Here is a 24,727-nt window from a genome sequence, read left to right on the forward strand (position 1 = left end):
GTACTTCCTGAACAGAAGCATCTCAGGTTTTTGCCTGCCATAGGAGTTCTGTTATACTCACAGACACCATTCAAACAGTTTCAGAAACTGTGGAGTGTTTTCTCTCCAAAGCTAATAATTATATGCATATTCTAGTTTCTGGGCAGGACTAATAATCAGATTAAATCGGGTACGTTTTTTATCCAGCCGTGAAAATACTGCCCCCTAGCAAGGTTTCCAGAACCCTTCTGCTGCTGTCTTACGTGGTTTAACTACGGGAAAGCAGTGGTGAAATACACAATTGAAAGATGTGAGAAAAGTCTGGTAAGCAGACTCTACATCGACTTGATTATAAACATTTTCCAATTAAATATCATCAAAGCACTCACAATTACTTTTGTTAAATATTCTACATTTAATGCTACTAATCATCCTAATGTGTTCATTTCCAGCTGCCAAAGAGAAGTCATACCCTATTCCCTACATGGTCCACTACTTTTGACCAGTGCCCTATGAATAACTATTTCCTTAACCCATGATGACTGTACGCAATCTATCCTATGCAAATCTATCTGACGCAGATAAAACAAGTGTACTGATTCATAAACCTTGTAATAGCTTATTCTTTAATCCTAGGTGGTCACACTTTTGGGAAAAACAGAATAGGCTGATACATTCATCAATTACATGTTAAATGCAAAGTTTATTGCAAAGCTGTGTGTATCATTTCCCCCTGCCACACCCACTAGCGGCCTACTGATACTGTTTGTGTGTTGGTGTGTGTGCGTTTTACTGCGTTCAAAACAACTGGGAACTCGGAACTGGGAACTCGGAAATCTCCACCTTTGGACTTCAGTGCGTTCAGAACAACTCTGGGAACTCGTAAAAAACGAGCTCCAACTGGGAAAATCGATTTGAATGGTCATCCACCTCGGAATTCCAACTCGGGAACTCGGACCTCTTTCTTGAGCTTCAATTTTCCCGACCTGAAGATCACTGACGTCATGATTTGTCTTCGCATTTTCCGAGTTCCCAGTTGTTTTGAACGCGGCATATGTGACGAGGAAAAGTGTTAGATATCCATGGTAATGATGACGTCTTCTCCCTTGCTTTAATTTGAGGAAACCCCGTGGCCTCAAAGCCCGCCTCTTCCCCCGCGCAATCATCCTATTGATTCTTGTTCTTAACTGTGTTGGTTGATCCGTTTCAAATACGGGTTCTCATTGGGCTACCGTTTTGTTGGACACGCCCTTTAGTCAGGTTTGGTTGAAGGGATAGATTATTTCCCTGCCCGAAGATCTTCGTAACGTATTTACTCGGAGTGGCGGATTGGAACCAGGTAAAGGTTGGGAAATATATTAACCTTTTTTTTTTCTTCTTTAAATCTTGGTATTGAATGTGTAGGTTATTACATTTAACATGAAGTTCGATTGTTCCAATTTTGTAAGGAAACGTAAACTGTCAATGGATAGTTAGTATACGGTGTCGTTTGGTCGCCAGTGCAGTGGTGCTTCATAAAAATTATTGATTCGGTCTCGCGCGGGTTAGTCAAGCAAGCTAGTATTAGTTTATCAAGGCAAAACAACACGGGGCAAACCATAGAGAAACCAACACACTTGCTTGCAAACGAGATAGTAGCAGTTGTAACGGCTAGGATGTTAACTCTTGAACAAGTCTTTTGAGTTACATCATATCAGTCCTCCAACCATTAACTGTCTAATGTTAGCTAGCCAAGTGGTAAATGCGTTTTTATTTTTGTACCTTCTTATTTAACTAGGTAAGTCCAGTTAAGAACACATTCTTATTTTACAATGACGGCCAAACCCTCCCCTTACCCGGACGACGCTGGGACAATTGTGCGCCGCCCAAAGAGACTCCCGATGACGGCCGGTTGTGATCCAGCCCGGGATTGAACCAGGGTCTGTAGTGACGCCCCTAGTACTGAGATGCAGTGCCCTAGACTGCTGCGCCACTCGGGAGCCTCGGGAAATTCACTTAGCAACTAATTAGCTAAAGTAACATACTCTTCTAACTAGCAGAAAAGTTTTTAAAGTATAGCAAAAGATATTTATAACTAACCCAAGATGGTTCACCTGTCGTTTTCAATGGGAGCAAATTAAGCATAGTGGAGAGAACAGGCAAGGGAGGTGGGCAGAGCCAAGCAGGAGTTAGTGAAATCCTTTTGGCATGTTCTGGTATGCCTATTTCCTTTAGGTAATGCCTTCTCTGTTTAGTGTGTTTGTGCCCTTGCACACCTTTTACTCCTTTTTTTTAAACCAGCAAACATTATCTACATATCTCGGGCTGCAGGGTAGCCTAGTGGTTAGAGCATTGGGCTAGTAACCGAAAGGTTGCAAGTTCGAATCCCTGAGCTGACAAGGTACAAATCTGTCGTTCTGCTCCTGAACAAGGCAGCACTGTTCCTAGGCCATCATTGAAATTAAGAATTTGTTCTTAACTGACTTGCCTAGTTAAATAAAGGTAAAATAAAAACTTGGTGCAGTCTATTCGTAACTATATATTTGTTGTGGAGTGGAAATTCCAACCAGATGCTTCAGATTTATACATCCAGTGAGACATCTGGCTCCATGTTCATTATGGTATAATCAGAGATATTAGAGGATGGAGGAGATAAGAATCCCATTGGGAAATGTATGGAGAAACGTATAACGCCCCACCCAGCAGACTGTCGACCAATCGTGTCATGGTGCATCATGTGGGCGCAATCCCTTCTCAGTCAGGATATGAGGCGCGAAACCTTCCCATTTTCCTCGAAAGTACATAATGATTCCAAATCTATACTATATTATAGAGAGCAAGTTAATTCTCACATCTCTGAAAAGATTTGCAATGTTGTACTTATTCATGAAATTCATGCTAATGTTGGGTTTTTTGGAGCTAGCGCTCAATTGACTCCTTGAATGAGAGCTCAGAATTTTCCAGGTTGCACCGTGCGGCCCATTGACGACTCATGGGCATTAGTACAATTTGAATGCCGTTTCCCCACCTCCTCAAAAGTATCTCTGGTGTAACGTTATCTGGCTAGCCTCGGTTGCAGATAGCTATCTAACGTTAACTAGCTAAGTGTCAGCATCATGTTTTCAAAAGCAGTAATGTTACTGTAGTATTGGGGATGCGTGAAGGGTACACATTGTCTGGCTAGGTAGTGCTATTTCACTGAACTGGGTCACTCACCATGACTGAGTTGACTGATGCTGGGAGTGAAAGCTGTGTGCAGTCAATGTTAGCTGGCGTAAGAGGTGTCAAGCCAAGGCAGTTCGGTATCCCAGCTAGCTAACAAATTATTGAATTGATTTATTTTTGTTACAGGTGAACTAACAGGAGTTAAGTTGACTAGCTAGCCAACCAAACGGCCTTACAAGGTGTGCATGCATTGACCATTCTAAACAATCATCACATTTTCTTCCCCAGGTGTCTGGATAACATACCTGTACCTCCACCCACCTCCCCAACGATTATAACTATCGTTATACACGATCTGTCCGCACACCGCTGTCCCCTTCTCACATCTTCGGACTTTCTTTGAAACGGCAAGCGACAGTTTGAACATACGATAACTCATAAACATGGATAAAACGGAGCTGATTCAGAAAGCCAAGCTGGCGGAGCAGGCGGAGCGTTACGACGACATGGCTTCGTCCATGAAGGAGGTAACGGAGAAGGGTGCAGAGCTGTCATGCGAGGAGAGGAACCTTCTCTCGGTCGCCTACAAGAACGTTGTCGGGGCCCGGAGGTCTGCATGGCGGGTGATCTCCGCCATCGAGCAGAAGACAGAGGGCAGCGACAAGAAGCTTCAGATGGTCAAGGAGTACCGGGAGAAGGTGGAGACAGAGTTACGAGACATCTGCAACGATGTATTGGTGAGTTAATGTATTTCTTCTAGCCAGTATGGGCATGCATGGCTTTGAGAGAGCCACATTTGATTTACCTCGTTCACCTTCTCTGCTGTAATTTGAGGACAGATACTCGGTGACGACAGCAATAAACCATCTCTGAGCCTGTAGGCTCAGCACAAGCAACAAACGGGGTCACTTGTGTTATATAAAGCTTCTTGATTGATGGAATCACCAACACACTATGTTTCTGTGAGGCTGAGGGCGGCACCAACTTGGATAGATGGTAGCCTAACACAACAGGATTCATACAATTACCAATGGGCTCTTGATTTGACATACTGAAAAGCAAAATAAGCTGTCATCCATTCCTTTTCTTGGGGAATGAAATGGTGATTCGGTTGCCTGAGTAGTGGTATCCCCCTCTGTATGAAAATCATCTATTTACTAGTAGTGCACAATGGAGCTGTCATAAGTCCCTCATTCATGGACTTTGACATTGCAATGCTTCTATTTGTGTGACGTTTATCTGAAACTATGCAGAAAGGCTGCCCCCAATTGATTCTGACCCACAGTGGTGAAGTGGCATGACCTCCCCTTTCCACTGCTGCTCCCATTCAATGTGTCGTAAGGCAGGCAGCACCTCTTTCCTTCCTCTTTAAATTTCACTGAATAGTTTATTAGGGTTGTCAACAGAACAGTCAGACATTCTGCGTCAAAGGCTATGGCAAATGTTCACGTAAGGGTATATTCACGTACTTTTACTTGGCAGACTTGTGTGGTTTAGTTTGTCTGCTTGAGTTTGATATGCCAGATCAATAACGCAGAGCAGCAGCCAGTGAACTGGGCCTCCAGTGAACTGGGCCTCCAGTGAACTGGGCCTCCAGTGGAGATGTTACAGCATCTAGATATGATGATGCGTAAAATAAATACTATGTATTTGAGTTGGACCTGTGCAACTGATAATATTGGCCAATTTTATTTATTTATTATTAAAGAATTCACCTTTATTTAACCAGGTAGGCAAGTTGAGAACAAGTTCTCATTTACAATTGTGACCTGGCCAAGATAACGCAAAGCAGTTTGACACATACAACAACACAGAGTTACACATGGAATAAACAAACATACAGTCAATACAGTAGAAAAATAAGTCTATATACAATGTGAGCAAATGACGTGAGAAGGGAGGGAAAGGCAAAAAAAAGGCCATGGTGGCGAAGTACATACAATATAGCAAGTAAAACACTGGAATGGTAGATTTGCAGTGGAAGAAAGTGCAAAGTAGAAATAATGGTGCAAAGGAGCAAAATAAATACAGTAGGGGAACAGGTAGTTGTTTGGGCTAAATTATAGATGGAGGAATTGGCTTTGGGGATGACCAGTGAGATATACCTGCTGGAGCGCTTGCTACAGGTGGGTGCTGCTATGGTGACCAGCGAGCTGAGATAAGGGGGGACTTTACCTAGCAGGGTCTTGTAGATGACCTGGAGCCAGTGGGTTTGGTGACGAGTATGAAGCGAGGGCCAGCCAACGAGAGCGTACAGGTTGCAGTGGTGGGTAGTATATGGGGCTTTGGTGACAAAACGGATGGCACTGTGATAGACTGCATCAATTTATTGAGTAGGGTATTGGAGGCTATTTTGTAAATGACATCGCCGAAATGAATGATAGCGCTGCAATAATTCTGTTACTACTACATTTTGAGAATATGTGCCCCCCCATCTTTTTTTCAATCCAAGGCCATTTTATTTTTGCTTTTATACAGGAAGGTTGTTTCATGCATTTCCTGTGGAACTGAACTAATTTTAAGCACACACCTTCCTTCCAATGTTGTAGGGGACACTATTTTGGGGATCAACTGTAAGTTTGGCTGTCATGGGCTGGTCATATCCCCCAACCCTATCTGGTGGATCCTGTGGCCTTTGCTGTCCCTCAGTTCTTTGTTCAACAGAAGGCCATGGTTGCATCTGAAATGGCAGCCCGTAGGGCCCTGGTCTAATGTAGTGCACTATATATGGAATAGGGTGCCATTTGAGACTCACACGTGTGTTAGCTGGAAGTTACCTGACTTGTTTGCTCCCAGTGTCCCATCTACTGCCACTATAGGAAAGTGTATTGTTGCACCTGGCTGTAGGGTTTGAGTAGGTGTGGCCATGGTGAAAGACAGCACCTGTAATCTCTCACAGATTACATGTCACAGCCCCTAGTGTTCATCCACTTTAACAAATACTGCTGCTTGACATCCAAATTGTACAGAGGCTATGGGCTAAATGTCAAACAAGGCTAATTTACTCTTAATTCCACACTGTGCTTGCCAGTATCACTTGTGTTTATTTATTTTAAGTATCGGCCCTTGCCACCTTTTTATCAGAGCTTCTTTGGCGTTCTTGACATACTTGCCCAATGCGTAAAACCGAGATTTAGTTTCTCATTGGTAGTTCATGACCTTCCTGTGGGCTTACTGTATTCAGCTTTAATGTAGTGCTCTATTCTCTAGTGTTAACTACTCAACCAGCACAATAACCGTGTGTGTGTGTAAAGGATGTATGTAGCAGCCCTACTCTAAATAGGGCAGTGATATTAGTGCTGTTGGCAGATTAAGAGATGTTTGCGCGACGTCTAGCTGTATTGTTCAGTTTATCCCTCCGAACAGTGAGGTGTCCACCACATCAGGGTCTGCGTCCCTAATGGCACCCTATCCCCTATATAGTGCACTACTTCCCCCTTGGGGAATATGTCATTTGGAACGCAGACCTGGGCCTCAAAGGAAAGGGGATGGATCGGTTCTAAAAGCCAGGCTAGTTTGATACAGAACCTAATGCACATCCTTGACACTGAGGAAGAGTGGTTTCCTGTCAAAAGGGGGACTTGTGTGGCAGTGACTTCATTCAACAGGCTGTGTCTGAAACGTATAGCAAGGTAGACAGGCACACAAGTCCTGAGCACATGTGGCTTTTACAGTTGTCCAGACACACTTATTGTACATTAGCTAGATGTTTGGTGATGGAGGAAAAGCTCACTTACATTGTATTGTGTCTCTTGTAGATCAGGCTTAGATCAATCACTCTGGTGGATTAAAGCTGATCACTAGTAATCCAGATGTGTCCATCCTCTACTCAACACCCTTTGATCTGGTCTGTGATGGTGTCGGGGTGTTCAACGACGCAAGCCAAGCTCTCGTCCACACAGACCCTGAACTTAACCTACACACATGGCGTGCAGAGCCGTGATCAAGTGGGTGACACTCAGGGCACAAGCCATGTGTACACTCCTCCCAACGAGGACCAGGGTTCAGTCCCAGTCTCCACCCTTCATCTGATGTCTCCCTTCTAGATCTACGCCTGTCTAATAGCCTCATATGGTTAAGTGGAAGTCTCCTTTAAAAATAAACTACACATATGGAATTATCCTGCTGTCACTTCCTGTATAGGAAGCTGTGACCCTGATAGACGGATGTTCGTTGAGGGTGTGCTGGTGTGGCAGGTTCAGCACTGAGCTAGCGCGCACACTGAGCCACATCTGGGTGCTCTAATTCTGCACTGGCCATCTGTTAAAGCGCCCTGCTTTACAGGGCCCCTCTGGGCCAGTGTGCCCAACACTCTACATGGGGCCCCTCTGGGCCAGTGCCCTCTACATGGGGCCCCTCTGGGCTAGTGCCCTACACTCTCCAGTGGCCCTCTCTTGATTATTGCAGGTCATTTGTGTAACCTACAGTAAGCTTATGAACTCTTACAAACTCAACCAATGTTTATGATTTTATTTAACCATTATTTTACTAGGCAAGTCAATTAAGAACATTCTTATTTACCTTGACGGCCTTCCCCGGCCAAACCCTAACCTGGACGATGCTGGGCCAATTGTGCGCCACCCTATGGGACTCCCAATCACGGCAGTTGTGAGACAGTCTGGAATCGAACCAGAGTCTGTAGTGAACGCCTCTAGAACTGAGATGCAGTGCCTTAGACCGCTGTCTCACTCGGGTGATGGATAACTATGCAGAATGATTACATCTGCTGATATACTGGAGTCTCAGTATTATTGTGTATGGTACTGATAACCTTCTTTACCATATAGGTCTACTCCTCTTGTGATCATCGTGCATGCTGTTCGTTTGATCTGACCACAATGGATAGTAGGGCTGGGATTTGCCGGGGTCCTCACAATTTGATCTCACTGCGATTCGATAATGCGATTGAATTGCAATTTGATTTTACAAACATATTGCTTACTATATGTCTGGTGCAGAGATGTGCTGAACCTGTTGACTCACCTGCCTCCCTGCTCCGTTATCAGCTACGTTAACTTGGTTGTTGACCCATATTGTTAACTTCCCTATCTACAAATACCTAGGTGTCTGGTTAGACTGTAAACTCTCCTTCCAGACTCACATTAAGCATCTCCAATCCAAAATTAGATCTAGAATCGGCATCCTAATTTCGCAAAAAAGCATCCTTTACTCATGCTGCCAAACATACCCTTGTAAAACTGACTATCCTACCGATCCTTGACTTTGGCGACGTCATTTACAAAATAGCCTCCAACACTCTATTCAGCGAATTGGATGGATGCAGTCTATCAGTGCCATCCGTTTCGTCACCAAAGCCCCATATACTACCCACCACTGCGACCTGTATGCTCTCGTTGACTGGCCCTCGCTTCATATTCGTCGCCAAACCCACTGGCTCCAGGTCATCTACAAGTCTTTGCTAGGTAAAGCCCCGCCTTATCTCAGCTCACTGGTCACCATAGGAGCACGTGCTCCAGCAGGTATATTTCACTGGTCACCCCCAAAGCCAATTTCTCTTTAAGCACCAGCTGTCAGAGCAGCTCACAGATTATTGCACTTGTAAATAGCCCATCCAACTACTTCATCCCCATACTGTTAGTTTTTTGCTCCTTTGCACCCCAGTATCTCTACTTGCACATTCATCTTCTGCACATCTCAAACCAGTGTTTAATTGCTAAATTGTAATTATTTCGCCACTATGGCCTTACCTCCCTTATCTTACCTCATTTGCACACACTGTATATAGACTTTTTCTCTACTGTGCTATTGACTGTTTGTTTATTCCATGTGTAACTCTGTTTGTCACACTGCTTTGCTTTCTTGGCCAGGTCGCAGATGTAAATGAAGTTGTTCTCAACTAGCCTACCTGGTTAAATAAATGTCTTGCCTCCCGTCAGTAACAGTTTAGGGTATAAAGAATATAGACAAGCTTTCATGTTTAATTTAAGCAACGTTTATTGTACTTGTCAATTATGGATGAGTGCGTTGTTTGGTTCTGTTCCTCTCTCTCTCCATCTGTCGCTTCCGGGTATGCTGGGATAAGGACCAGAGCGACGGTAATCGGGCTGGCTTTGTAGTTCCTGGCCCGAATGGCTCGTTCATGTGAATGAGCATATTGGAAGACTCCATGTCAGTAGGGATGGGATTTTGTTAATGTGTTATATTGGTATATTGTATCATGAGAAATGTGTTGCAATGTGTATAATTCATTATGTTTAGCTGAGTGGAAAATGTAGGCTTTGAAGGTAATTGCTTAATTAATTAGTTCTGGCTATGTTCTGATGGGAGGGGCTTCCCGTTCAAAAGGAGTCTCCTTTTTTCTCACCCGTTCAAGGGAGGAACCATTTTGGTTTGAGCTGTTGATGGGGGCAGCATTGTTTTTTAAGCTGTCCCCTTAATGTTTACTTTGGATGGCAGTACTGTTGTTTTTGTTCCGGATTCACTATGTAAATAAACACCCTTGCACAGAAGTACTTTTGCGGCTCCATCTTTTGATTTGATAGAGGTTAGGTTTTTCAGTTTAGCCTTCTGGCCTACTCTACGTGACATAAGCCAGTGAGGAATTTTTGATAAGGTTGGAACCAAAGTGCTGTTCAGTGTTTCCAGGTGACCCTAATTAATGTTTCTTACTTCATGTAGCTAGCTAGCTTATAAGAAATCCCACTATGTCCTCCGACGAACCATCACACTGTCAATACAGAGCTAAGATTGAATCGTACTACACCGGCTCCGACGCTCGTCGGATGTGGCAGGGCTTGCAAACTATAAGACCACAGAAGGAATCACAGCCCCGTGCTGTCCAGTGACACAAGCCTACCAGACGAGCTACGAGGCAAGCAACACTGAAGCGTTCATGAGAGCCCCAGCTGTTCCAGACTACTGTGTGATCATGCTCTCCGCAGCCAATGTAAGACCTTTTTAAACAGGTCAACATTCAAGGCTGCAGGGCCAGACGGATTACCAGGACGTGTACTCCAAGCATGCGCTGATCAACTGACATTTTCAACCTGTCCGAGTCCATAATACCAACATGTTTCAAGCAGACCACCACAGTCCCTGTACCCAAGAACACTAAGGTAACCTGCCTAAATGACTACCCACCCGTAGCACTCACATCTGTAGCCATGAAGTGCTTTGAAAGGCTGGTCATGGCTCACATCAACACCATTATCCCAGAAACCCTAGACCCACTCCAATTTGCATACTGCTCCAACAGCTCCACAAATGATGGTCTCTATTGCACTCCACACTGCCCTTTCCCACCTGGACAAAAGGAACATCTATGTGAGAATGCTATTCATTGACTACAGCTCAGCATTCAACACCATAGTACCCTCAAAGCTCATCACTAAGCTAAGGACCCTGGGACAAAACACCTCCCTCTGCCACTGGATCCTGGACTTCCTGACGGGCTGTCCCCAGGTGGTAAGGGTAGGTAACAACACATCCGCCATGCTGATCTTCAACACGGGGGCCTCTTGGGTGCGGGCTCAGTCTCCTCCTGTACTCCCTGTTCACTCATGACTGCATGGCCAGGCACGACTCCAACACCAAGTTTGCCGATGACACAACAGTTGTGGGCCTGCTCACCGACGAGGCAGCCTACAGGGAGGTGGTCAGAGACCTGGCCATGTGGTGCCAGGACAACAACCTCTCCCTCAGCGTGATCAAAACAAAGGAGATGATTGTGGACTACAGGAAAAGGACTGGGCATGCCCCCAACAAACTAACATGGTCCAAGCACGCCAAGACGGTTGTGAAGAGGGAATGACAAAACCTGTCCCCCCTCAGGAGACAAAAGATTTGGCATGGGTCCTCAGATACTCAAAAGGTTCTACAGCTGGACCATCGAGCATCCTGACTGGTTGTATCACTGCCTGGTATGGCAACTGCTCGGCCTCCTACCGCAAGGCACTACAGAGGGTAGTGCGTACTGCCCAGTACATCACTGGGGCCAAGCTTCCTGCCATCCAGGACCTCTATACCAGGCGGTGTCAGGAAGGTCCTAAAAATTGTACAAGACTCCAGTCACCCTAGTCATAGACTGTTCTTTCTGCTACCGCACAGCCAGCAGTACCGGAGCGCCAAGTCTAGGTCCAAGAGGCTTCTAAACAGCTTCTACCCCCAAGCTATAAGACTACTGAACATCTAATCAAATGGCTACCCAGACTATTTGCATTGCCCCCCCCCCCCCCCCCCCCCCTTTCCGCTACTCTGTTTATCTATGCATAGTCACTTTAATAACTCAACCTACATGTACACTAACGTTCAAAAGTTTGGGGTCACTTAGAAATGTTCTTGTTTTTGAAAGAATAACTTTTTTCCCATTAAAATAACATCAAAATGATCAGAAATACATTGTTTTAAATGACTATTGTAGCTGTAAACGGCAGATTTTTTGGGGGGGATGGAATATCTACATAGGCGTACAGAGGCCCATTATCAGCAACCATCACCCCTGTGTTCCAATGGCACGTTGTTAGCTAATCCAAGTTTATCATTTTAAAAGGCTAATTGATCATTAGAAAACTCTTGCAATTATGTTAGCACAGCTGGAAACTGTTGGTCTGATTAAAGAAGCAATAAAACTAGCGGCCTTTAGGCTAGTTTAGTATCAAGAGCATCAGCCTTTGTGGGTTTGATTACAGGCTCAAAATGTCTTGAAACAAAGATCTTTCTTCTGAAACTCGTCAGTCTATTCTTGTTCTGAGAAATGAAGGCTAACCATGCGAGAAATTGCCAAGAAACTAAAGATCTCATACAGCTCTGTGTACTACTTCTTTCACAGAACAGCGCAAATTGGCTCTAACCAGAATAGAAAGAGTGGGAGGCCCCGGTGCACAGCTGAGCAAGAGGACAAGTACATTGGTGTCAAGTTTGAGAAACGGATGCCTCAAGTCCTCAACTGGTTGCTTCATTAAATAGTACCCACAAAACACCAGTCTCAACATCAACAGTGAAGAGGCAAATCTGGGATGCTGGCCTTCCAGGCAGAGTTCCTCTGTCTAGTGTCTGTTCTTTTGCCCATCTTAATCATTTTTATTGGCCAGTTTGAGATGGCTTTTTCTTTGCGACTGTCTAGAAGGCCAGAATCCTGAACATCTAATCAAATGGCTACCCAGACTATTTGCATTGTCCCCCTCATCCCCCCTTCTTTTACCCTGCTGCTACTCTATTTATGCATCGTCACATTTTAATAACTCTACATGTACATATTACCTTAACTAAGGTAATATGTGCCCCCGCACATTGACTCTGTACTGGTACCCCCTGTATCTATCCTCGCTACTGTTTATTTTGTTGCTCCTTAATTTTTATTTAGCAACACCCTGCTAAGAAAGAAACTAGCAAACAGTAGTTTGCATATAGTAAGACACCACACACTATTAGTGTAGTTATAGAATGCTTATGGAAAGCAGTATGTCACCAACATTGTGTCCATCTGACCATGAAAAGTGAACATCAACAAAGTGCTTGACTGGTTGAGCAACTGCTCTCTCCTTGAGTGACGGGGCAGGGCTTTGTGTGGTTAGCGGCATGCAGGATGAGGGCGAGAGATGACTCAAGTAGGAAACGGAGTGAACTATAACTGACATGCACGCCGGAGTTGCGTATCACATTTAACAAACCAAACATTGAAGTACACTTTTATAGAAGGTAAAGTAAACTCAAACCGGTCCCTGCATCAGTGTGTGTGTGTAGTAAAATAGCCCCAGTGGCTAACTTTTTGTGGTGCAGAGGGAAAGACAGTGCTAGGGTTAGGGACATGGCAGGGCCCAGCTCTTTTGCTGTCTCTTTTAAATGGATGTCTAAAATGGCATCCCCTAGGGCCCTTGTTTAAAAGTAGTGCACTATATAGGGTACCATTTGGTACACATACTGAATGTCTGAGCACATGCTGTGAGGCGACAAGGTTGCTGCCGACGACAGGTGGAGGAAAGGGATCTTCTGTCCTGATTCCCATTCTTCTAGGGATGACTCAAATGGCACCTTATTCCCTACATAGTGCACTACTTTTGACCAGAGTCCTATGGGTCCTGACCAAATGTGGTGCACTAAATGGGAAGTTGGGTGTCATTTGGAGTTCACCCATAGAGGATGAACGCAGAGAAGTTGTCTATATAATTCAATACGTCTTGACCCTTCATGTTCATTTGAGGGATCTACAATTGCGCTCTTCACTATAACTGTCATGCTGGATTATGAGGTTTTTATTTTTCCTGGTAAAATGGTCAGCGGTACTAAATCATGCCTTGAGCCTGTGAGGAGAGGGATCTCTCTGCTTCACTGGCCTGCTAGCCTGCTCCTAACACCCACACACTGCTGTGGCTGCTGAGGATACAGGAGTGCCCTTTTCTCCATGTTGGTGGTGATGCCACGCAGAGGAAATGGTGGCCGGTCCAGCCCTGTTCCTGGGTTGGCTGCTCAGCTGAAACGTGTGTTTAAGCAAGTGACTTCTCAGAACAAGCAGCAGTTAAGCTGTACTCTCCGCTCTGGCTGTCCATATCTATAGCAGTATTATGTCATCTCACTGAACAGTTGGTAGGGCAGTGTATAGTTGCCTGTAAGTGTGTCTCACTCAGGTTGTCGTCAGCCCATGCCGAGCTGATAATCGGGTATTAGAGAGCCAGCATGAACGGCAGCTTGTGGATGGTATCACCTTCACTCAAGCCTTCTTCTGGGTTATCTCTATGCCTCAGCATCTTTCACTGAGTTATCCGGGTTCAGGTCAGTGCTCCCTCTGGACCCAGATTAAGCAGCCTTTGTATTTCCTCCCTCCTTACTTTGGGCTGAACAGTGGCCTCTCCATGTGGAACTATTGACCTCCGCAGGCAACTGGTTAGCTGTTACCATGCCACACGTGTAGTCTTAGAGCCAGCGTTTGTGCTGCCATGCCAACTCCCTGTCACTCATTGCCATGTGAAACAAGTTTGACGTGCCAATGACTGCAATGGAGGAGACAAGGACACAAACTGATGTGGGACCAGGCTACCTGTCACACGTGGTCTCTAGGCAGGACTCTTGTCTTCGGCTGTTAGCAGCTTGCCCTTAAAAGGAAGTGGAGAGGCGTTCGGCTCACACAGGAAGCTGGCTGTAGAGTGCTCATTGTTTCGTACCGGTGTTATGTAAATGCCACCACAACCTGTTTTTGTGTTACACCCACAACAAATTGAGGCAGCGGTGAAGCCATCGAGTACAGCTTGGATGACTGATGGGGATCGAAAGTGAGATGCCCCTTTTTGCAACTGAAGTTAAGGCATGACACTGTAGATGCTCTGATTTTCACGCCTCAACTAATCGAATGATGCATCAAAGTAAAGTTACTACATCCTGTTTTTTGTTGTTTCACAAAACCCCCATTTTCCCTTGTGTTTTTGAGAGACAGGCAGGCAGATTAGGGTGTTTTTTTTTATGAGATGGAATGAAGCCAAGTGAAGGAGTCATCACATTTTATGGATGTCACAAAAAATATCTAGCTAGTTGTGATAGGATGCATTCCATATGGCACCCCTATATAGTACCCTTCTTTTGACCAGGGCCCAAAGTAGTGTACCATCTAGTGCATAGGGTGCCATTTGGGACGTACTCACGGAATTCGTAAAATTAACTCTCCTGTCTGTCTTCTCCCACAGGGGCTGCTGAGCAAATATTTGATTGAAAATGCCCCTAATGCGGAGAGCAAAGTGTTCTATTTGAAGATGAAGGGAGACTACTACAGATACCTGGCTGAGGTGGCCTCCGGAGACGACAAGAAGGGTAAGTGGGTCTCCAGTCTACGTCCCATATGGCACCCTGTTCTCTACATGGTGAACTACTTTGGACCAGGACCCATGACCCAAATGGCCCCATATTCCCTATAAGGTGCACTACAGTCATATGGGCCTTGGTCAAAAGTAGTGCACTATATTGGGAATAGGGTGTCATTTGGGACTCCAATCTAGTCTCAGGACTTCTTGGGCTGCTGGCTCCAACTGGCCTCGCTGTCTCTCCCTGTATTAGTACCAGTCAAAGGTTTGGACACACCTACTCATTCTAGGGTTTTTCTTTATTTTTACTATTTTCTACATTGTAGACTATTCGTGAAGATTTCAACTATGAAATACACATGGAATTATGTAGTAACCCAAAAAAGTGTTAAAAACAAATCAAAATATATTTGAGATTCTTCAAAGTAGCCACCCTTTACCTTGATGACAGCTTTGCACATTCTTGGCATTCTCTCAACCAGCTTCATGAGGTAGTCACCTGGAATGCATTTCAATTAACAGGTGTGCCTTAATTTAATTTGTGGATTTTCTTTCCTTAATACGTTTGCTCCAATCAGTTGTTGTGACAAGGTAGGGGTGGTTTACAGAAGATGACCCTATTTGGTAAAAGACCAAGTCCATATTATGGGCACAAACATCACTAACAATTACTCTGACCAGAGGCCAACATTGGAATAATATTCTAATCTATTTTTAATATACATCAATAAAAAAGCCTACATGTCAATGTGTAGGTGATATGCATATTTGCTACAGCATCATGTCCAAACTGATGCTGACATGAGGGAGGTGGCAGAAAATGTAGCTTAACTTTAATGAGACTTCCAGTTACATAAAGTTAGACTAAATGGCAGTCATGTTTTGACAAATATAATGAAGGATAATCAACGTTTAGAGGCTTGATTCTGTCCACATACTCGCGGCGCGGTTCGTTCAGATCAAATGGTCACGAGACGGAGAGTGTAGGACTGTTGCACACCACACATCACTCAGATTCAAGGTGGGTGGAGGTGCTCAGCATTTTTGAAACCACTTACCATGAATTTAATTGTTTTAAAACCTTAATTTAAAAAAATATTTTATGAAGCATGTCTTACCTTGTTTTAAAGTAGCCATAGAAATGTTGAGGGAATTATATTATAAACACTTAATATGCCATTGAAATCAAAAACATTTTTATTTTACTTTTTTATTTTTTTGTGCAGCCAAAGGCATAATCCTAGTCATGTTAGTAACTCATGCTAATTGAAATGTCTTTAGAGCTCCAGTCTTAATTTCTAACGGATAGTTTCATCTGTCACATGAAACCGCTCACACTTGAGGTGTGCTTTTGAGAACAGTGTTCCCGCTAATTGCAGTTTGGAACATTCCTGTGTAGCCTACAGCCATGTGCACATTGTTGGTCTTATAATATGAAGAAATAAAACTTGATCAACATTTTTAAGCTGAATGGTCCGCTCGGTTGCATCAGCCTCATTTGCTTTTTAATATATTTCTTATTTAATGTGCAATGGTTGTATTCATTTTAGATGCCATTTTAATTTTGAGTCCTGGAAGGAATTATTTTATAAAGACAAAGTATTTGGTGGTTATTTAGCAATATTTTGTAGGCTACCAAGCAATGTTTCATCAGATTTTTTGGCACTAAGCAAATTTTGGGTTTGCTGCTCGCACTTTAGAACTTTGAAAATGATCTGCATCTTCTGCCACGCGTTTACTGTGAACACTAAGGCTGTACCTGCTTTTAAGTTAGTTAGAACCGTGGCCAAGTAGGCCTACATTACAATCAAAATAGCCACAGTAGACTATCAGTGGCCTACCATTTAAAAACAACAATGGAGAAAATGTATCCCAAAACATTTTAAAAAGCTGTTTTATCATTCAGCCAATGTGTGGTTTTCAATGTAGGCCTACATTCATGAGACTTAAAAAAAAAAAAAAAAAAAAACTTCAGACAAACTGACTGAAAATGTTTGATTCAAGAAACCACTTTACAAAATAAAATTCATTATTATTCCCATGCCATTATTTCAGCGACTCAGACAAATTATGCTACCCTCTGTCTATTGCTGAGGGGTTGGGTTATATGCCTTTCCCTTATTGGCTACTTATCTTATTCAAGCCTGTCTCAAAATACAACACTGCCCCTTTAAGACCTAAGAAAAAAAAGCTCTTTACCTGACCTGCATTCCAAAGATGGCTAGAAATGCACGTTTTGTTCTCTTGTAGGAAGCAACCCCTCCCCCATTGCTGACGAGAAATGAGCTGTAAATGGGCTAATAACTCACTAACAAAGAATATGAACGAATGTGCACAAGTGGTTACATGCAGCTCTCGCTTTGATCTAAAAACAAGCACATCTAGCAAATGTTCTGTGTGTCTGGAGCTCCATCCAGATCTCTCGCTCCAGGGGATGCAAGCTTGTTGGTTTAATGCAGGCTGAGTGAGTTTGGGCTGTGAACGTGGTGATGGGTATATGAATGTTCCCTCCCTGCTGCTGCGGGGTTCTTTCCCTCCCTCATCCCTCTCCCATGTCTCCCTATCTCATCCATCCATGCTTACCTTCCCTACCTCCATACTTCTCTCCCCTCCTTGCCTCCCTCTCTCTTTTCCTCCTGCCATGCCCCCCTCCCCCCCAGTGAGTCAGCCCTATCTGCCAGCCGCCTCCTCCCTGGCAAACCTTAGCCACTGAACACGAGACTACACAGAATTACTGTCATGGTTTTCCCCTTACGGCACCGCCCCGACTGAGGAGGTTGAAATGTAGGCCTTGTTAGTTAGTAGCCTAACGCTTGCTGGCTTATTTTGGCAGCCAGGCCAGGGACTTTGCAACTTGATCCACATGTATCATACCCAGGGATTATTTGTTACATTGTTGTTCTTAGAAAATGCCATGGCACTATTCAAATCAAAATCAGATTTTATTTGTCACATGCTTGGTAAACAACCGAATTTCACTGTTAGGTGTAGACTAACTTACAGGCCCTTGTATTTGTTATAGAGAAGTAAAACGCATTAATAATAAACGATGCGTAACGATAACTTGGTACTGCTACCCTGTGTGTGTGTGTGTAGTCGATGTCCAGGGGTACAAGGTCATTTGAGGGAGATGTGTACATATAACTAGGAATAAAGTGACTGATAATACGCCGTAGCAGCAGCATATGTGGTTAGTGCAAAACGGGTCAGTCCAGGTAGCTATTTGGTTATCTATTTAGCTGTCTTATGGCTTTGGGGTAGAAGCTGTTCAGGGTCCTGTTGGTTCCAGACTTGGTGCTGTGTGGTAATAGACAGAACAGTCTGACTTGGGTGGCTGGGGTCTGACAATTTTTTTTTGACAGCGTCCGGTATAAAAGTCCTGGATGGTAGGGAGCTTGGCCCCAGTAATGTACTGGTCCGTACGCACTACTCTGAAGCGCCTTGTGGTCGGATGCCAAGCAGTTGACATACCAAGCAATGATGCAGCCAGTCAAGGTGCTCTCGATGGTGCAGCTGTATCACTTTTTGAGGATCTGAGGGCCCATGCCAAATCTTTTCAGCCTACTGAGGGGTAAGGGGCATTGTCGTGCCCTCTTCATAACTGTGTTGGTATGTGTGGACCATGATGGATCATTAGTGATGTGGACAATGAGGAAGCTCTCAACCTGCTCCATCGTTGTGAATGGAGGCGTGCTCAGCCCTCTGTTTCCTGTAGTCCACGATCCGCGTCTTTGTCTTGCTGACGTTGAAGGAGAGGTTGTTGTCCTGGCACCACACTGCCAGGTCTCTGACCTCCCTATATAGGCTGTCTCGTCATTGGTGATCAAGCCTACCACCGTCCTGTCGTCGGCAAACTTAATGATGCTTAATGTAGCTCCGGTGCTAAACAAAGGATATTTATAAGCCCATTACCTCGTAGCCTAGCTTTCAGGAACGCTTACAGTGGCCAGACCAGGGAAAGTGACCCCATTTGCAGCAATGATGGATAGGCCTATCTAAAGGAGTAATATTTTATATTTAAAATTTTACAAAGTTTGTAATGAAAGACTGGTTCTGTCCCAAATGGCACCCTATTCCCTTTATAGAGTACTACTTTTGACCCTATGGGCCTTGGTGAAGAGTAGTGTACTATATAAGGAATAGGGTGTCATTTGGGACGTAGACAATGTTTTAGAGTTGGAGCTCTATCTCAATGGTTCCTCCCCTTTCCACAGAGACGATATCAAACTCTCAAGACTCCTACCAGGAGGCGTTTGACATCAGTAAGAAGGAGATGCAGCCCACACATCCCATCCGCCTGGGCCTGGCCCTCAACTTCTCTGTTTTCTTCTACGAGATCCTCAACTCTCCAGAGAAGGCCTGCTCACTGGCCAAACAGGTAAGGATGATGAGACAACACAGCAGGCCACACAAACGGCTCCAGATCCCCTATATAGTGCTTTCTTTTGACACAGGGCCTATGGGGCTTTGGTCAAAAGTAGTGCTCTATATAGGGTGAGATTATGGGGTGCACTATATACACTGAGTGTACAAAACATTAAGTACATCTGCTCTTTCCATGATATAAACTGACCAGGTAAAAGCTATGATCCCTTATTGATGTCACTTGTTAAATCCACTTCAATCAGTGTAGATGAAGCTGAGGAGACTGGTTACATTTTTTTTCAAGCCTTGAGACAATTACATGGCTTGTATGTGTGACTTGTCAAGACAAATGTGTAAAAAAAAAAAGTGCCTTTTGAACTGGTATGGTAGTAGCTTTGAATGTGTCAAGAACTGCAACACCCCTGGGTTTTTCACGCTCAACAGTTTCCTGTGTGTATCAAGCATGGTCTAGCACCTAAAATACATCCAGCCAACTTGACACAACTGTGGAGTCAACATGGGCCGGCATCCCTGTGGAACGCTTTCCACACCTTGTAGAGCCCATCCGCTGACGAATTGCGGCTCTTCCGAGGGTAAACGGGGAGGGGGGCTGCAACTCGATATAAGAAAGGTGTTCTTAATGTTTTGTTTACTCAGTGTACACACACAGCTGCATTATGTGCCATCTCTCTCCTGTCCATCTCTATCTTCGCCTCATCTCCCTGTTCATATGCATATCAACCATTGTTATTTGTGTGTTCGCAGGCCTTCGACGATGCCATCGCCGAGCTCGACACGCTGAGCGAAGACTCGTACAAAGACAGCACCCTCATCATGCAGTTGCTTAGAGACAACCTCACAGTAAGTATCCTCTGACCTCCCCCCACCAAGCCACGGGATTGGTCGCTTCATCAACACATCCCACGCACACCATACACCCACAGGCACTGTGACTGCAACCCAGTCTAGTGTATGTGCATCTCATTTCAGTATTTTAATGGCAAGCAGGAGCTAGTGCCATTTTGTGTGTGTGTGTGTGTGTGGTGTGTGTATGTGTATGTGTATGTGTATGTGTATGTGTATGTGTGTATATATATATATATATATATATATCATATCATATCATATCATATCATTATATATATGTATATGTATATGTATATATGTAATGTAATGTGTGTGTATATATATATATGTGTATATATATATACATTACATTACATTACATACACGCAGAGCATTCGGAAAGTATTCAGACCCCTTCACGTTTTCCACATTTTGTTACGTTACCTTATTCTAAAATGGATGACATTTTTCCCCTCAATTTACACACAATACCCCATAATGACAAAGCGAAAATGTATTTTTCAGGCCCTTTGCCATGAGACTCGAAATTGAGCTCAGGTGCAACCTGTTTCCATTGATCATTCTTGATGTTTCTACAGCTTGGAGTCAAGTTGTGGTAACTTCAATTGATCAGACATGATTTGGAAAGGCACACACATGTCTATGTAAGGTCCCACAGTTGACAGTGCGTGTCAGGGCAAAAACCAAGCCGCCAGGTCGAAGGAATTGTCCGTTGAGCTCCGAGACAGGATTGTGTTGATGCACAGATCTGGGGAAGGGTACCAAAACAATTCTGCAGCATTGAAGGTCCCCAAGAACCCAGAGGCCTCCATTCTTAAATGGAAGAAGTTTCGAGCCACCAAGACTCTTCCTAGAGCTGGCCAAACTTGGCAATCGGGGGGGCCTTAGTCAGGGAGGTGACCAAGAACTCGATGGTCACTCTAGAGCTCTGTCAGAGTTCCTCTGTGGAGATGGTTATCCTTCTGGAAGGTTCTCCCATCTCTGCAGCACTCCACCAATTAGGCCTTTATGATAGTGGCCAGATGGAAGCCACTCCTCCAGTAAAAGGCACATGACAGCCCGCTTGGAGTTTGCCAGAAGGCACCTAAAGGACTCTCAGACCATGAGAAACAAGATTCTCTGGTCTGATGAAACCGAGATTGAACTATTTGGCCTGAATGCCAAGTGTCACGTTTGGAGGAAACCTGGCACCATCCCTACTGTGAAGCATGGTGGTGGTGGCAGCATCATGCTGTGGGGATGTTTTCTTTCTTTTTTTGCTGTGGGGACTGGGAGACTAGTCAGGATTGAGCAAAAGATGAACTTATCAAGGATCTCGCTGTACTTTGCTGAATACCTGCTCCAGAGCGCTCACAACCTCAGACTGGGGCGAAGGTTCACCTTGCAAACAGGACAACGACCCTAAGCACACAGCAAAGACTATGCAGGAGTGGCTTCGGGACAAGTCTCAATCTCCTTGAGTGGTCTAGACCTGATCGAACAGCCTCTGGAGAGGTCTGAAAATAGCTGTGCAGTGATGCTCACCATCCAACCTGACAGAGCTTGAGAGGATCTGCAGAGAAAAATGGGAGAAACTCCCCAAATACAGGTGTGCCAAGCTTGTAGCGTCATACCCAAGACTCGAGGCTGTAATCGCTGCCAAAGGTGCTTCAACAATGTAAAGGGTCTGAATACTTACGTACATGTCATATTTATTTAAGAAATTGGAGAAAGATTCTAAACCTATTTTTGTCATTGTCATTATGGGGTATTGTGCTGGGGGGGGACGAATCAATTTTAGAAATGACTGTAACAACAGTTGGGAAAAGTGAAGGGGTCTGAATACTTTCCGAATGCACTGTTTACCATTTAGCAGACACTTGATTCTAAAGTGATTTACGGTACAGTCAGTACATACATTTCGTCTGACTTCATTCCAGCAGGGTCTTTGGGATATCTGAGATGCTTATTGTCAGTTTAATGGTGTTTTGTCGTGTGTGTTTCAGCTATGGACGTCTGACAATGCAGCAGATGAGCCAGAGGCTGGAGATGGAGGAGAGAACTGAGATGCTCCCTGTCAGCCCTCGCCAAGAAATACAACAAAAAAATGAGGAAAATAATCATTTTTACACCTTCATTCCTTATTGTTCCACTTGAAATTATTCTAGTAATGAATGCCCGTCGTACAATGGAGCTGCAGTGTGTGTGTGTGTGTGGGACATTAATCATTTTAGTTTTCACCACGACTGCTTTTTGGTATGAAGAAAAGCTCAATTAAGTAAATAATATCGCGATTTCCTCAGTTTGCTTGTCCCCACCTTACTGATGTGCAGTTTTTGCTTTAGAAAAATATTAGCTTCACTTTACCAACTGTCTGTTCAACATGACAATATAGGATGTGTGTGTCCAGAAAGATCGTTTTTCTGAATTTTGAAAGGCCATTTGCAAACGGCAAGTATCGTGCAGCCTGGGCATATGGTGGGGAGGGAAAGGCATGTCAAGCTGACAGGAATTATGGCTGCCTCCACTGTCCCCCTGTGTGTTGGTCTTCCAAAAAGGTTGCTAGGTAGTTGCATCTGTCAACACCTGCTGGCCCATGAAAGCCAACCTGACATATTGTGTTTATCCCAAATGGCACCCTATTCCCTTTTATAATGCACTATTATTGACCAGAGCCCTCGTCAAACGTAATGCACTATGAAAGGTAATAAGGTGCGATTTGGGATACAGAATGTCTGGTAATTTGAACACTCCTGAAACCTGTATTTTATGAGCCTGTGGGCTATCCAACCAGTGGATGCATCCCTATCACCTGTATAGTGCACTACTTTTGACCAGGGCCCCTAGGGCTGTGGACTAAAGTAAAGTAGTGCACTATAAAAGGAATAGGGTGCTATTTGGTATGCTGTCTGTCAACAGAGCAAGTCCTATCCATGGGCTCTTGTAACAAGGTCTCTCCCTTGACGGTTACAATAAACTCCTTCCTAGTTATATTATTCACCTCAATGTGTTACTTTGTAGCATGTCTGACAATAAAAAGTTGGTACTTTTAAGACAAAAAAAAGAATGCGGAATGACAATAGGATAAGTACATGCATGCCCCTTTAAAAAATGTTCAATGTACACTGGAAAGGGAATCAATATTGCATACAGAAAGTCCCATTTTGTTTTTGTTCACTACTTTTCTTTGCAGGTTTGTGCACATGTCAGAGGGTGTTTGGTTTGTCCAATGATTGTCATTAGAGATTGAGACCACTAGTGTTTTTGCTAATCATTGATTGTAGGCCCCAAACCTTTGTGAGAATGTTTAATGCCCTAATGTTATGTAACACCTACGTAACATGAATAAAAATGACATTTTGTAAACCATAATTTGTCAGCAGACAGTGTTTATGAACCAGTCATGTTGTGGTTTTGTTTGGTGCCCAATTTGTTTCGTTGGACATTACTAAAAACACCAGGTAATCAGTTCTGTCATTTATATTTTGGAAATGTGTTCCAAAGTATTCTCACACATAGAGCTGTGACCATATACAAATATAAGTAAGGTTCGAAATTACAGTTTTTGTCAAATCTGTTTTTTTTGCGGCCAATTTCTAATTATACTCTGGCACCACTACCATACGCTCAAGAAAACAATCCACTCGATCCCTGCTATACAGCATGTTTTACTTGGTTGTGTGTGTAACAATATAGCTTCCATCCCGCTCCTTGCCCCTACCTGGGCTCGAACCAGGGACCCTCTGCACACATCAACAGCCACTCTCGAAGCATCGTTACCCATCGTGCCACAAAAGCCGCAGCTCTTGCAGAGCAAGGGGAACAACTACTTCAAGGTCTCAGAGCGAGTGACATCACTGACTGAAAAGCTATTAGAGTGCACCCGCTAACTAGCTAGCCATTTCACATCGGTTACACTGGACAAAACCTATTCACTTTCATTTTGTCTTGGAGCTGTACATGGACAACAAGCTGTCCTTTCCCAAATGGCACACTTCCCTATAGCAGGGTTTTGGGGTCCCTGAGCCCCCGAGTGCATGTTTTGGTTTTTGACCTGGCACTACACAACTGATTCAAATAACCAACTCCTCAAGCTTTGATTTATTTGAATCAGCTGTGGGGGGGCCCCAGAACCAAGTTTGGGAAACCTTCCCTTATAGTGCACTACTTTTGACCAGGGCCCTAGTCAATAGTATGGTGCTGAATGGGGAATAGGGTGCCATTTGGGACAAAGATAATACAGTATGTGTCTGGTAAAACTGTGACTGCATGAGGTTCATACAGTCTATTATACAGAGTGGGAATACCATGTCCCAGCAGCCTCATTAAAGCCCAGACATAGTAATAGACTAGTAGGGACTTCAGAATGAAAGTAGCTGGCTTTTAAGCCCATCTCACATCACTTCAAGAATAGTGTTCGTCAATTTAATGTACGTCGTACTATATTTCATTTGACACAGATTATTACGTAATGTCCGTTTGTATAGGAATAGATGTCAAACAAATGGAATAGGCTTGCTACTGTATAATCATTTAGGTTATTTCATTGTCTTGTCAGTAAATGGCAAAAAGAAAAAGTTATATTTGACTGTAAAAATTAGTCATTTCACATTATGGGTCTATACAAACACTACAACCCAGTCAAA

General features: G+C 44.0%; 1 protein-coding gene across 2 annotated transcripts; it reads left to right on the plus strand.

Moving 5' to 3' along the window:
• Positions 1-1,182: 1,182 nt before the first annotated feature.
• Positions 1,183-23,453, plus strand: LOC115174979 (14-3-3 protein zeta). Of its 2 annotated transcripts, none has more exons than XM_029734067.1 (6): positions 1,183-1,318; positions 3,412-3,860; positions 14,757-14,880; positions 19,085-19,248; positions 20,001-20,096; positions 22,088-23,453. In XM_029734067.1, the coding sequence occupies exons 2-6, from the start codon at positions 3,567-3,569 to the stop codon at positions 22,145-22,147; spliced, it is 738 nt and encodes a 245-aa protein (XP_029589927.1). In that variant the 5' UTR covers positions 1,183-1,318; positions 3,412-3,566; the 3' UTR covers positions 22,148-23,453. The 2 variants fall into 2 exon arrangements, with proteins under 2 accessions (XP_029589927.1, XP_029589926.1); XM_029734066.1 differs by having other exon boundaries at positions 1,236-1,324.
• The last annotated feature ends 1,274 nt before the right edge of the window (positions 23,454-24,727 follow it).

Source organism: Salmo trutta, chromosome 35 (genome assembly GCF_901001165.1).
Source record: "Salmo trutta chromosome 35, fSalTru1.1, whole genome shotgun sequence".
Lineage (NCBI taxonomy): Eukaryota > Metazoa > Chordata > Actinopteri > Salmoniformes > Salmonidae > Salmo > Salmo trutta.